The 13421-nt window shown below is 40.3% G+C and overlaps 1 protein-coding gene across 2 annotated transcripts; it reads left to right on the forward strand.

Annotated features, from left to right (window-relative positions):
* The first annotated feature begins 1508 nt into the window (after positions 1-1508).
* Positions 1509-7801, forward strand: tdh (L-threonine dehydrogenase). Of its 2 annotated transcripts, none has more exons than XM_084953101.1 (9): positions 1509-1706; positions 3277-3471; positions 3826-3868; positions 3989-4059; positions 5107-5256; positions 5363-5535; positions 5750-5840; positions 6257-6526; positions 6642-7801. In XM_084953101.1, exons 2-9 carry the CDS (start codon positions 3285-3287, stop codon positions 6779-6781), a joined length of 1125 nt encoding a protein of 374 aa, XP_084809227.1. In that variant the 5' UTR covers positions 1509-1706; positions 3277-3284; the 3' UTR covers positions 6782-7801. The 2 variants fall into 2 exon arrangements, with proteins under 2 accessions (XP_084809227.1, XP_084809228.1); XM_084953102.1 differs by lacking the exon at positions 1509-1706 and adding an exon at positions 1979-2612.
* Positions 7802-13421: the final 5620 nt, after the last annotated feature.

Consider the following 13421-nt stretch of genomic DNA (forward strand, 5'->3'; position numbering starts at 1 on the left):
TCCTGGAATTGCAGGTTACTTAGAAGATTATCCCAGTTTGCGGTTGAAAGGAAAAATATATTTATTATTTCTTTTTTCTTTTGAGAAAAAATTACATCTTGTTTTCCTTGCCAAAGATCAGGTCAACTTGTTTTTCGGGTAGCTGTTTCTTTGTCAGTCATGACAGGCATGGGGGTGTGCTCGCATGCTCCACTCATATTCCAGTGCAGGCCTTAAGCCCACCCTTTGCTTGCTCCATTCAGCAACGTCATCAGTCGTTCTGACTCGGCTCTATCTCCTGCAAACAAACCTGAAAGTCAAACAAAGTGTGTGCATTCATCATATCGTTCACTGATAAACATCTAGATTCAAATCAAAGAGGCTGGAGAGCTTCTATTTTTTTTTTAATTTTGCCAGGTCACAAAAACTCCAGTGAAGCCAAGGATTTGGTGTTAAATGGCTTTTAAAGTCCATCCTGTAATCGCTCAATTTCATTGATTGCAGGGCTGCATCAGGCTCAACACCTTGTTTTGCTTTACGTAGACGTCTGCTACTTCTAAATTGTGCACCATCCATATCCATAAAGACATGAACGCATTTGAACTGTTTGCTTTCAGTATAGCGAAATGTGTTTTACTACACTGGTACATATTCCCATGTAGTTATAAAACATTCCCCCCCCCCCCTCATTCTGGCACATGTGATTGATCTTGCTGAGCTTTTTTGACTTTTGTATTTTTTGGCATAAATCTAATGTGACCTTTTTGTTCTTGTGACTGATGACTTGTTTGCACCTTGTGCTAAACCGTCTGTATTTTCTCTCTGGATTGTGTTTTTCTCAATGGAAACGACTAGGATAACTGCTGAGACGGAGTTATTTCCCAACTCTGGGATTAATAAAGTATTTCTTATACTTATCTTCACTTATGAAGACGCTTACCTGCTGGAGAGTGCTTTCTCGGATGCACAACTCTGATGCTGTGATGATCTACCCCACTGTTGCCCTTTGTTGAAGTTCAGTCCCTTTTATGTTGCTGAGCTCACAGTTTTTTAGGCACTTTAACTTTCATCTCATTTGACTGCATGTTGCAGATTCACAGCCACAGCTTCCAAAAGGAAACTGAAAACCACATTTTAAACCTACTCCATTCCTCTTTTTACCCACTTAACTGATGAAGAATAGCACCTCACGGCCTTTCACGTCAACTGCCCCCTTTCTTTGGTCGCCTGAAAAGGCGAGGGCCTTATATCCTAAACTCTTCCTGCGATTTAGAGTGGACACTCTTGATCTGAAGCTGGACTTTGAGCCCACGTTCATCATGTGAATGCGAGTGTCATGGTAAACGTGTATTTGCCACAGTATTTGCACGTTTGACACGATCACACCATCCCCTGCCAATGTGCAGCCTCGGGTATTTTTAAGTAATGCATAAACCGCGTGGCCTCAGATTACGTGGATGCACAAAGATTGACCGGGCGTCGGTGACGCCAGGGGAGGGAGTGGTCTGCGAGGGAAGACCGCACCTCCGGGTCTCCGCCAATCCGAGAGAAAGCCGGCTTCCCCTTAAGCAGATGGTCGTTGATATATAGCTTGAAGGCGCAGCTGAGCTGATGCAACACTGAACGGAGATAACACGAACGTCACGTCAGCATCCCATTCTCAAAAAGACGCAAATCGCAGAGGAGCTTTCTTTCTGTGTGTGGCTGTGTTAACTGCAGATTATCTGGTGAGTGCACCGATCCCGATATTTTATTTCTTTTACATTTAAGAACCTGGCCGTTTTTTAATTAGTCCTCTTTTCTAGGGAAATTTAAAATTTAATTTTAGGGAAATTATGCGCAATTTATCAATTCGTGCTTCCACTCTTTTTTTTTTCTTTTTTTAAATCATGTGTGTTTAACCTTTCTATCCCGACCCGATCAAACCATCTCTCTCTCTCTCTCTCTTTTTTTTTTTTTTTAAACCAAAGCAAAGTCCTTTTCTGAAGTGCAGCCGGTTGCTAAGTCACAGTGACGTGCTGAGCTCAGACAGAGAAAAATATTTAGGATCTAAAATAGTGGTTGCTCTCATTCAGAATTTCGTCCACCAGCAGCAGTTTCGCCTTCGTGGAAAAGCAGCTGCGCATTGGAGGGTACGGAGATCAGTTACGCTGACGTTAAGGAATTAAACGATCGGCATGTCCCATAGAAAGGAGTCTTGGCGAGCTGTGTCAGCAGAGGAGGGAGCCAGACTGAGCTCATGTTAAACAGGGGGCTTATATGATGAGTACCTTAAACGATGTTGGGTCAATATTGAACAGCACATGCGCTCAGAAGGGGATAGGCCACAAGCATGATGGAGCGGGAGAGCGTGCTTTTGTGCAAAAGTAATGTTTTTATGCTTAATCCGTGATCTCTGTTATTAATAATTTTATGGTTCAATATATATTTGTAAGAAAATGAAGGCAAACAAAATGAAAGCACATTCCGACTCTGAGTCCATGCCACCCTGATCTTGGCACAGTTTTCCAAGGCTACTGTATGCCGCCGTACGCCCTCTCTCCTTGATTGGCTCTCGTTGAAGGCAGGGCAGTATATATATACTCCAAAGTAACTCCGTTCATTCTTTTAGTAGGAAGCTCTTTGAACCCTCGGTAAGTCTTTTCTGAAGTGATGCGTTGCGTAAAAGTCTAGACGTCCCGTAATGAACGACAAATTTAGTTTTACTGCGCTATTTTTGCATGAAATAGTAGCTCAGTATGCTTAATTTTCTGCAGTTCTGTACCTTTCTAATGACATGTGGTGTTCGTGTTTTATAATGTTTTTAGATAGATAGATAGATAGATATAGTTAGAGTCATGTTGCGTTAAAGTTTTGCTTAACTTTGACTGTTTTGGTGTTTTTATGCGCTTTGATCCTTCCATTGCACTCATTTTCTCTGCATCATGTCATTAGCATATCATTTGTTGCAATCGTGTTTTCGCTTTTGGTATGTTTTCTCTCATCTCAGTGTTTTCAGATGCGTTTGATCAATCTGCCTTTTAAGGGAATTAAAATAAAAAATTTCCGAGTGCCACTTTTGTCGTTTAAAACTTCTTTGTCCACCTCTCAGAGCTTGAGGCTTGGAAATGAGCCGAAAACCTCATGACAAAAATGTTGCGAAGTGAGGCCACCAAATGATGCCAGAGTCTAATTAAATATAAATGCAAATTGGCTTTCATTAGATTTGTAGAGCTCTGCTAGACTTGTTTTTTCATTGGAATTTACCAACCAAAGTGTCACCTAAAAGTAAACAGACACATTGTTCCCTTCCTCCAGGTACCAACATGCCTGTCATGAGGATCTTCAGCAAGGTGGCCAAGCAGGCGTTACTCAGCACCCCAGGCTGTGGCTGCCAGCCCTTAACGGTGGCTGTACGCAACATCAGCTTCTCCCCTCGACAGGTGACCTCTGATGCCAGCTTCCATTCTGTGTCCTTCTCAGAAACAGATCACCCCAAGGTGCTCATCACAGGTACGTATGAAGCATCAGGTTTTGGTCTTTTGCAGCCATGCAGTTTAGTCTAATGCTTTAACAAAAAAAGGCCGTTTTAAAATGCATGAGGGTTAGAAAATATGCTGTTCTGGGACTTTGAGATCAGCGGGGTTTCTGACAAGTTTGGCAATGAGAGCTGAGAGGGATGCCATTAAAAAATAAAATGTGGGCGTCCAGTGCTGTGACCTTTTTTTCTTATGGCCACTCTCTTCCTGAGGTACTTCAGTCTCCATGGAAACTAAGCGCTGGTACTTATTAGCTGCTGCGCATCTGATTTGTGTGTGGTGTCCTCAGATCACTCATAATATTTCCACCTCCTTCCAACCTCTGCAGGTGGCCTGGGACAGCTCGGTGTAGGCCTGGCCAAATTGTTGAGGTAAGGATTTTAATTTGTCCGAATATAATAAATGACAAGATTTGTGTTGATTAGTAATTGTAACACTGCAGTTAAACAGTTTATTATAAGGCAAACTTTGTAACATTGGTTCCTTCGCAGGAAGAGGTACGGAAAGAACAACGTCATTCTATCTGACATCCGGAAACCTCAAAACAGCGTTTTCCACAGTGGTGAGTATACTCATATGCTATATAAAAATGTATACAGTTCAGATACACAAAAGATACTCTATTAGCAGTGTTTAATGATTACGTTGCATAGCATATACAAGTACATACAAGACATTTTTTGCCCTTTTCTTTAACTTTTTCTTTATATATATATATATATATATATATATATATATATATATATATATATATATATATATATATATATATATATATATATATATATATATATATATCTATATATATATATCTCTTAACTGGGCACTACCAACCACTCAGCTGCGATGCATACTCTGCTGCATGTGCTGCAGATACTGCTGAGACTATTGTAAATGATTGACTAGGAGCCTCTTCTGAAGAAATAATACATTTACACCATTTTAAAATGATGGATTATCTTAATCGTGCTTTTGTGCAAAGTAACACTAAATGCATTAAATTTACAGCAACGAAGCCCAGGTGTTATTGAAAAAGCCATGTCCAACTGTAATATTTGTAGAGTGTGCAGACAGTGTTTTTTTTCAGTATGATGATCCTCTTTTGGGTGTATTGCTGACTAATGCCAGCCTTACAAAAAAAAAAAAAAGTCAGGGATTTGGCAATACAGGTTGTTACGCTTTTGAAATAAATCACAGCATATTGCGTCAGACTGAAATGGGCACATTTGAATAGTAAAGTGTCTGCAAATAAAGCCTCTTGCTTTATTATTGATTTTTCCTTTATGCTTTAAGTTGCGTCATGGTTTGTGTGTGTGTGTGTGTGTGTGTGTGTGTGGGGGGGGGGTGTTAATAAATTTCTCTAAATCAACATTTGAATTGAAACTTCTTAAGTTACTTTGCTAACATTTAGCAATGATCAGAAGTAGTTTATGAACATGGAGAACATACCAATTCCAAATACACATACTCTCATACATTATCAACTACTAGTGTCCTATTGGCAGCCTGTACTGAAGGCTAGGGAGCATCCTTGACAAACAAGCGCAGTCACAGTGAAGGTGAAACAAAACTCTTTACAATGCTTATCCATCTCTGTCGCCCCTCTCAGGCCCCTTCATCTACTCAGACATCCTGGACTACAAGAACCTGCGGGAAATTGTGGTGAACAACCGCATCACTTGGCTGGTTCACTACAGCGCCCTCCTCAGTGCTGTTGGAGAGGCTAACGTGGCCTTGGCACGCTCTGTTAACATCACCGGTAAGTGAATTTGTAACCAATCTGTCTCATGTGGGCATAAAGATGTAGGATGATGCTCTTGTTTTTCATGGGGCACTTGCTGAGTGTTTAGCTGTCTGTTTCTCAGGGCTTCACAACATCCTGGACATTGCAGCAGAGCACGGCTTGCGTCTCTTTGTCCCCAGCACCATTGGTGCCTTTGGTCCCACATCCCCCCGCAACCCTACGCCAGATCTGTGTGTGCAGAGACCCCGCACTATCTACGGTGTTTCCAAAGTACATGCTGAGTTGATGGGAGAGGTGAGAGCTCAGAGTTTAATCTAAACTCTTAATGGGCAAACTTGATATCAAAACCATAGAATGTCCTGAAAACTGATGATCCTCAGTGCATGTGCCTGTTTCGTTTTTTTGTTTTGTTTTGTTTTCATCTATCATCAATTGATGACTGTTAAATCTAAGTTCATCTGAGAACCTGCTTGTTCTAAATAGCTGAGTTCTTTCTGTTCTTTAACAGTACTACCACCACCGTTATGGGCTGGACTTCCGCTGTCTACGCTATCCTGGAATCATCTCTGCTGATTCCATGCCCGGTGGTGGCACAACAGGTAGGGTGTTTTCAGACTACAGATAAGGTTACACTTTTAACGGTTGCTTATTCCTGTGCTGCTATCAAGTCTCAACTTTGTTATGCAACTGATCTATTTCAGAGTGTTGTTATGACTTGTTGCATTTTTTTTTTTTCATGCCATCGCATAACTTGATCCGGTGTCTCCATATTTTCACTTGTTTGCTCAGCCACCACACCCAAATCCTCTTATCAGTTAGATTTTTAATTACAGTTTAGCTTTTCATAATTGCATGTTCCTCAAATATTTTACTTGGAATACTTTGATTCTGCTGCATTTGTTACTTTCTTGTAACAAATGTACTTTCTTTAAGTGCATAACAGAGTTTAGATTTTTCAGCATTTCTGTAACAAGGCTCTTTTTGTTTTTGTTTTTTTTCCCCCATCTCTGACCAGACTACGCCGTCCAGATTTTCCACGACGCAATCAAAACTGGCAAGTTTGAGTGCAACCTGAGACCTGACACACGGCTCCCCATGATGTACATCGACGACTGCCTGCGTGCCACACTGGAGGTGATGGAAGCACCGGCTGAGACACTAAGCATGAGGACGTACAACATCAACGCCATGAGCTTCACCCCCGAGGAACTGGCCCAGGAACTCCAGAAGCAGATGCCTGAGCTGGAGGTCACATATGAGGTTGACCCTGTACGACAGGCAATTGGTAAGCAAGGCTTTGATTTCTTAAAGGAGAAACTTCTCATTAATCTTTGATATTTTTTGATGGTGAAAATCCTATAAGATAAACTGACACATGCTGTAAATCTGTTCCTTTTCAGCTGACAGCTGGCCGATGAACTTTGATGACTCCAACGCACGGAATGACTGGGCCTGGAAACACGATTATGATCTCCCAGAACTCGTTCAGACGATGCTCAACTTCTTTGGCTCAGAAACACGCATGGCTCGTTTTAACTGAGGCAACGCTGCATCAATTGTAGTATTTTTTTAAAATGTTCTTTTTGTACATAATGTAAAAGACTGACCAAAGAGAACAGAGAAACATGGCCTGTAAGTCATCATCATCATCTCACTTCTCTGTGTAACATCAGCAGGGTCCTTCTTGCTTGCCACCGACCAGGCTTGTCTCAAATGTTATGGTCAATGAGGACTAGAAAATCCTCACTCCCATCCCTGGAATCTAGTCTCTCCACCTCTGCTTTGCTCTCTTTTATCCCTTTTCTATTTAGAGATTTGGGTGAGGGGCAGTCAATGAGTTGAATTGGTGTCAATATTATCAACATGAAGCTGCGTTTAGATGAAACAAAGGGTAACTTGCATGCTGAAGAATTGTGCAAAATTTTGCAATATTTTCTGAGGAATCTAGTTAACAAATGGGGAATGTTGCATTGTACAACTAAAAGCATTTCTATGTTTTTCTTTTGAAAACCCAAATGGTAAGGGTTTTTTTTTTTTTTTCTGATAAGTTTCCATAATCTGGGAATTTTAGGCCTAAAGCTTTGGGGCCAAACTCAAGCAAGAGGTATACTCGTACACGAGGTGTATCCTTTGTTGCACTTTAGACAGAGTTGGATCTTAAAACCTCTCACAAATAAAGGAGCCTAATCACCTACAGGGATGGATACCTGATACATTGTATCCGGGGGTTTTTTCAAGCAGTGTGGTGCAGGGATTCTTAAGAATTGTTTTTTCTTTGTATTCCATGACAAATTATTTATTCTGTTGGTGTTTTAATATGCGGGAGCACTTCTTAGCACTCTCTTTTTCCTTTATTTCCACATGTTGCTGTCCATGTTTGTTACTTCATTTTTAACATTAGGTCTTTGATTATTTTCACATGAAAGAGAAATGAGAGTTTAGAGGAGACTGTATTTCTGTAAAAGGAACTCTGAAGATTGTCTTCTATGTGAATGTCTTAGCAGGTTTTGCCTGTTCATTCAAACAGCAAGCTTTGACAATAAAAAGAGAAATCACATAACTGTGAGTCCTTTTCCAATAATTTACTACACCTTTTATTTAACCATCAGTTTGTTGACCTGTAGTGAGTTCAAAACCCGGGCTCGAGGAGGGCAGCTTGCCATACCAAAAACGTTTGTACAGACTGTTCTCCCAGTCACAGATAAAGCAAGTGTGAACACATCAGTCCTGAGAACACAACTCTTTCCTTCTCTGTAAAGAATGTTAGAGCTGTTACGTTTTAAAGGAATTCATTTGCATTTGTTTTAAAGCAGATCAGTGATCTCTAGCACACATATTGGGCTGTGAGCTGTGCATGTTGTTGATCAGAACTTGGATAATTTAGTTACTGACAGCAGAGTTAAGTGTGCTATAGTATGCATTTACTGGCCTTAATGGTTGCTCAAAGCTTAACCTGTTGATAGATGTAGAACTGACAATCAGATTACCGTCAAATCTGTTCTTTACTGATCCGAATATAAAGATTACATAGTGGAAATGTCAAAACTTCGAGTAACTTCTCGGCAACTGTATCTTGCTTCCAAGAAGCCAGACTTTCTTGTTCTTGTTTTTAAAGAGGTTTTGATCAACAGTTCTCCAGCTTTCTGAAGGTCTTTCAAAGCTTTTCTTTGGACACTGGCTGCTTTCTCACTGATTTTTAGTCAAGTCCTTGTACCTCACCATTTTCAGAGGAATGTAGTTTTTGTTTAAGCCACTTAACACTGACCTATAAATTATTAAGATATAAAAAAGGCACATATCTCAAAGCAAGAACCAATGTAATGTCTACACATACCGTAACTAGCACTAGCAGCCAGTCAAAAAACACAATTTGTTCCCACTTCTTTAACTGAATCAAATATAAAACATTTTGACAGGAATTAAATTGTATTTTTTTTCACCAACAAGGTTTTTACCAAAGAGTCACTAGCTGAAACCCTGGTATATCACAGGATGGTGTGCGGTGTGCCTTTAAGAATTTGAGGAAACTGGACAAATGAAGGACAAAATTAGAAAAAGCATCACCAGCAGATGAACAGTATCTGAAAAATTGTGTATTTAATATTCCTTTAGCTGATTCTATGAAAAACTCCACCAATGCAGTAAATGCATACCAGATAGAAAAACACACCGTGGAACACTATCAGTCATGGATTGGCCTCCCCAAAGCCCAGACCTCAACATTATTGAAGCAATGTTGGATCATCTTGACAGAACAAATTTTATCTCAAACAGTAATGCAGTCTGAAATTTGAGACACACCAAACTACTTCTCTGCTTGATTATTTGAGAGAAATTGGAATTAATTAGCAACCAAAAACTTGTAAAATGCAGAATATTGGCCCAGTTTGCATAGTCAATGATGTTCTCCTACAGAAGAATAAGAAAGAGGAAATAAACCTCCCAAAGAAAAGTGTCCTCCTCAATAAACCAGAGCTGCTGGATTTTCCTTACAAACGGGATCATAAACTGTAACCCTGAGGACAGCAATGTCCTCCACACATTCAACAGCCTGTCTCATATTTCTCTGTGTCAGTGACTGCTGTAGCTGTTCCAGGTGACCTTGCTTTGCTTTGTTTGCAGTTTGTGCTTCATGAGAAAGAGCACAGACGGGGAGTTTATGTCAGTGAAGTGAAAGAATGTGCGCTGCCTTTTATCTTACTCTCATGAGCTCTCATCACTAATGATCACCTGTTCAGTCTTAATATGTGTCGGCAAAACTGCAGGTATACCTCCAAGCTGAGAGGTTTCTTATTTTTTATTTGAAAATCTCAACAAACTACCGGGGAAGCTTTTAAAACTGTGGGATTTCAAACTAGTCCCACCTCCACCTTACCTTGTACAAATCCTTTTAAAATGGGAGTTTTATGTGATTTCTACTCTCCTGAATAACACCAGGTGTGCTTGCAGTCTTGTGCTTTATGGGCTTGAAAATAAAAATCAATATTTGCACCATTTTCACTCTCTGTTGTTGTGAATTAAAAGCAAAGCTTATTCTGGACTAAAAAAAACAACAAAAAAGCTACGTAAAACCTGTAGGATTCGCAGCTAACTTACACTCGTGTGCAGGCATGCACTACAGAGGCATACGGCAGTTTGGTCTGGCTGCAGGTTAAGTTCTCAGAGGCAGTCTTCTCCCAGAGAAACTCATCTATGGATGACTGTATCTGAATGCGAGTGAACATGTCTGTGACAAGGAGGAGGGGCATTAAAGGGTAGTGCAGGAAACAGAGAGGCTCTCACGTTTTTACTACTTCTGTTCCCCTTCTTGTAAGTGGAACTCAGCCTCTTATGTAAGACATCTCCCTGGGCGCTGCCTTCCACCAGCCAGTCAGAGAGCTTCTCTTGTTGCTCGGTCCCCGCTGCTCTGTTCGTCATCGTGTAAAGAGATTCTCACAGTGTTCAGGAGATTATGTTACACTGGCGCAGTCAGCCGAAGACACCACAGCCTCTGTTCCACAGCCAGTTGTTAGTCCACATGGAGGCTTGTTGCCATGGGGATGCAGGCCAAGGCACTCTCCTAACACCACCAGCATTAAGGACCCAAGACCACAAGCCTTCATATAACACCCTCCGCCATCAGCAGAAAACAGTAGAGGCCTTTGCTGTACGGTATAGGCCTCCCTATGAGTGCGATCACTGGGGCTTCTCAGCTCTGTGAAACCATTACACAGTTACACACAGGCATGGGTGAAGGAAGCATTCATAAAAATAAATAAAACATTTATTCACACTACATGAGTTTGCAGAAAGCGCTTCATCCCATAGGGCAATAAAGAATATGAAATATTGTTGGTTACAAATCTCTCAATGTATTTTTCTCCGTTTCAGTCGTCTGGAACTGGGCTATATTTACAGCTGTCGTAAAATAAATTTTTACTGCGGGGTTATGTTCCCCTTGATGCACTGCGTGGTTAAACTATCTCTAAATTTAGCTCCACGTTTTTAATTTGATGATGTTTAGACCTGATCTGACCTTTTCACCTCAAGTACACGGTGTGCACATGCTTAGAAAAGCACTTTTAGCATTTTATATAACCCGCTTCGTCGCTGTAACACGCAAAGCACTCTTTCAAGATTCATGAAAAAATGAATGATGATTGATTAAGTGTAGGTTCTGCTGTCTTGTGAGTTAAGATGAGCACACTTTTTGCTACTGATCCTTTCATGGCTTTGGTTATGCAACCTAATTCCCTGCTTGAGGTGTTAACCCCAGCCACAGTTCAGGTCAGATTATATGTTCCCTTGATACAGTTTTGACCGTTAGAAACCCCAAGTGATACCTGACACTGGACCAGCAGATAAAATGAGAGTCGCTCCTTCTAATCTGAGTAAATCTGTGCTTTCAGGACTAGACTCTGTGGCATACAAACATGTTGGTGTACAGTGTAGGCTGGGTTTCACCTTTATGCCAGCCTATTTACAGAGTCTATGTAGCAGTTAGTGACATATTTATTCTGGGCTGTCGGACAAGCTTCAGTCTTTGGCACAGAAAACATGGAAACCAAAATTGTTCAGTTTGAGTGATCATCTTAGTGACTTAAAACACAATGAATGAACAAAACAGCTGCATATCAGACAATAATCAACATCCTATGTGAAATCTTCATTTGGAATCACTGTTCAAGAATTCAATGAAAAATAAATGGTTTAGTAGTAACAACTCCTGCTCTTGCTCTTTCTACACAAACAAATGTGAAGGTGACCCAGGATAACATATCAAGAATAAGAGTTTTACTCTTCAGGTTTTCTTCTAAGAAGTCTGATAAATATTCCCAGAAAGCTTCTGCAAACACTTACTCCATCCTAACACTTTTGCCTGCAAAGCTAGGACCCTGCAATGTACTGCTGCAACAATATTAGGTGTCTGTGTTTGTGTAAAATGATCTCTGAAGTTTGTTTTCTGTGCTTGAAAGCCTCATTAGGCTCTGCCTGTTCTTTTGCACAATTAAAACTTTCTACACCTTTTATTTAATCATTGGTTTGTTGACCTCCAGCAAATTCAAGACTCGCACACCACAGGAGAAAGCTGTTGTGCTCGGGCTCAAGGAGGGCAGCTTGCCATGCCAAAAACTTTTGTACAGGCTGTTCTCTTAGTTACAGATAAAGCGAGTGTGACAACATCAATCCTGAGAAAACAACTCTTTCCTGCTTGTTAAACAATATTAGAGCTGTTATGTTTTAAATGAATTAATTTGCATATATTTTAAAGCAGATCAGTGATCTCTAACAAACATATTGAGCCATGTGCTCTTGGATTTTTTAAGGTTGCTAACAGCAGGTGAAATACATGATAATATCCCTTCATTCAGTAAAGCTTAAAATGCTGAGAGATGCAAAATCAAAAATCCCATTACCTTAAAATATGCTCATACTAATCTGAATATCGAGATTATATAGAGTAAACATCACAAATCTACAGCACTGTACAAAGTCTTGAGTCAACCCTCATTCCTGTACATTTTGTTTCCAAGGAGCCAGATTTTTGTGACTTGTTTTAATGGGTCTTGAGCAATTTTAAGTCGTATCTTTAGGCATTTTGTTACCAGCAGCCTGTCAAAAAATGCACAAAACCCCAGCAAAGACCTAACACAGGACCCATAGGAGCCATCTGAACCTTTAGTTGATCCATCTAATGTTCACTGAAGCATCATCAGAAATTGTTTCAGTGGAAGGGTGGCTGTCAAGAAGTCATTCTTAATGATGGTAAACAGGGAGAAACGGCTGGAGGAGGAGGTCAGGAAAGAGGGCTGCAATTCAATCAGTGTTGTTGGAGATTTCGTCAAAACTGATGCAGCTGTGAGTGTTGAAATGTCAGATTTTGATCTACCATGATCTACTAAGCTTAATTTTTTAGCATGCCAATGATCAAAGTGAAAGTCACTGTTACAGAGTCCACCACTGCATCTGTTGATACTATTGCTGTGTCTTTATTTAGGTTTGTGCTAAGTTACATAAGCATGACTACGGTATTTTGTGTGAACTTCAGTTGGCCCACATGTGCATTTACTGTTTATTCTGCTGCGGGTAAAGCCGCCAAATTCAAAGGCAGCTAGCAGGCTTCTTTTTCAGAGTTCAAGTGCTTCTTCTGTTAGTGAGAGACCTTTCAACAGGATTTCTAAAAGTGAAAAGTGATATCGGGCATTAAGTGAGAGAGGAGAGATGATTCAGGTTTGCTTCTTTGCTCCCATGAGTTAAGCAACTTTAAAAAAAAAAAACAAAAACAGGAAAGGAAAGGAAAGGAAAGGAAAGGAAAGGAAAGGAAAGGAAAGGAAAGGAAAAACAGACAACAATATTTCCACAGCAGGTCTGCACTGAGATTTCCATAATCATTTGATATTTTTATAGTTCTTCTGGTTCACAAATCATCTATATATAAAAACCTCGTGAAATGTGTTGCTGCATAGTCAAAGGTCATTTTGTCAAATGTACCTGTGATATTGCTTTCTCCGCTGCATGTATGGGAAGGACATTATGCAGTGCTTTGTTTGACCTGGGCACAGAATAGTTTGGGTGGAACTTGACTGAAAGATCCGGAGCTGATATCAGCTGAATTGGATCACTGCACATACATTGGCCAAGTGGTCTTGTGATGTGTGCTGGAATATAAACTGTTTGTATTAATTTATTAATTTCTGCTA

This window comes from Perissodus microlepis, chromosome 15 (assembly GCF_051167445.1).
Source record: "Perissodus microlepis isolate ML-2025 ecotype Zambia chromosome 15, ASM5116744v1, whole genome shotgun sequence".
NCBI lineage: Eukaryota > Metazoa > Chordata > Actinopteri > Cichliformes > Cichlidae > Perissodus > Perissodus microlepis.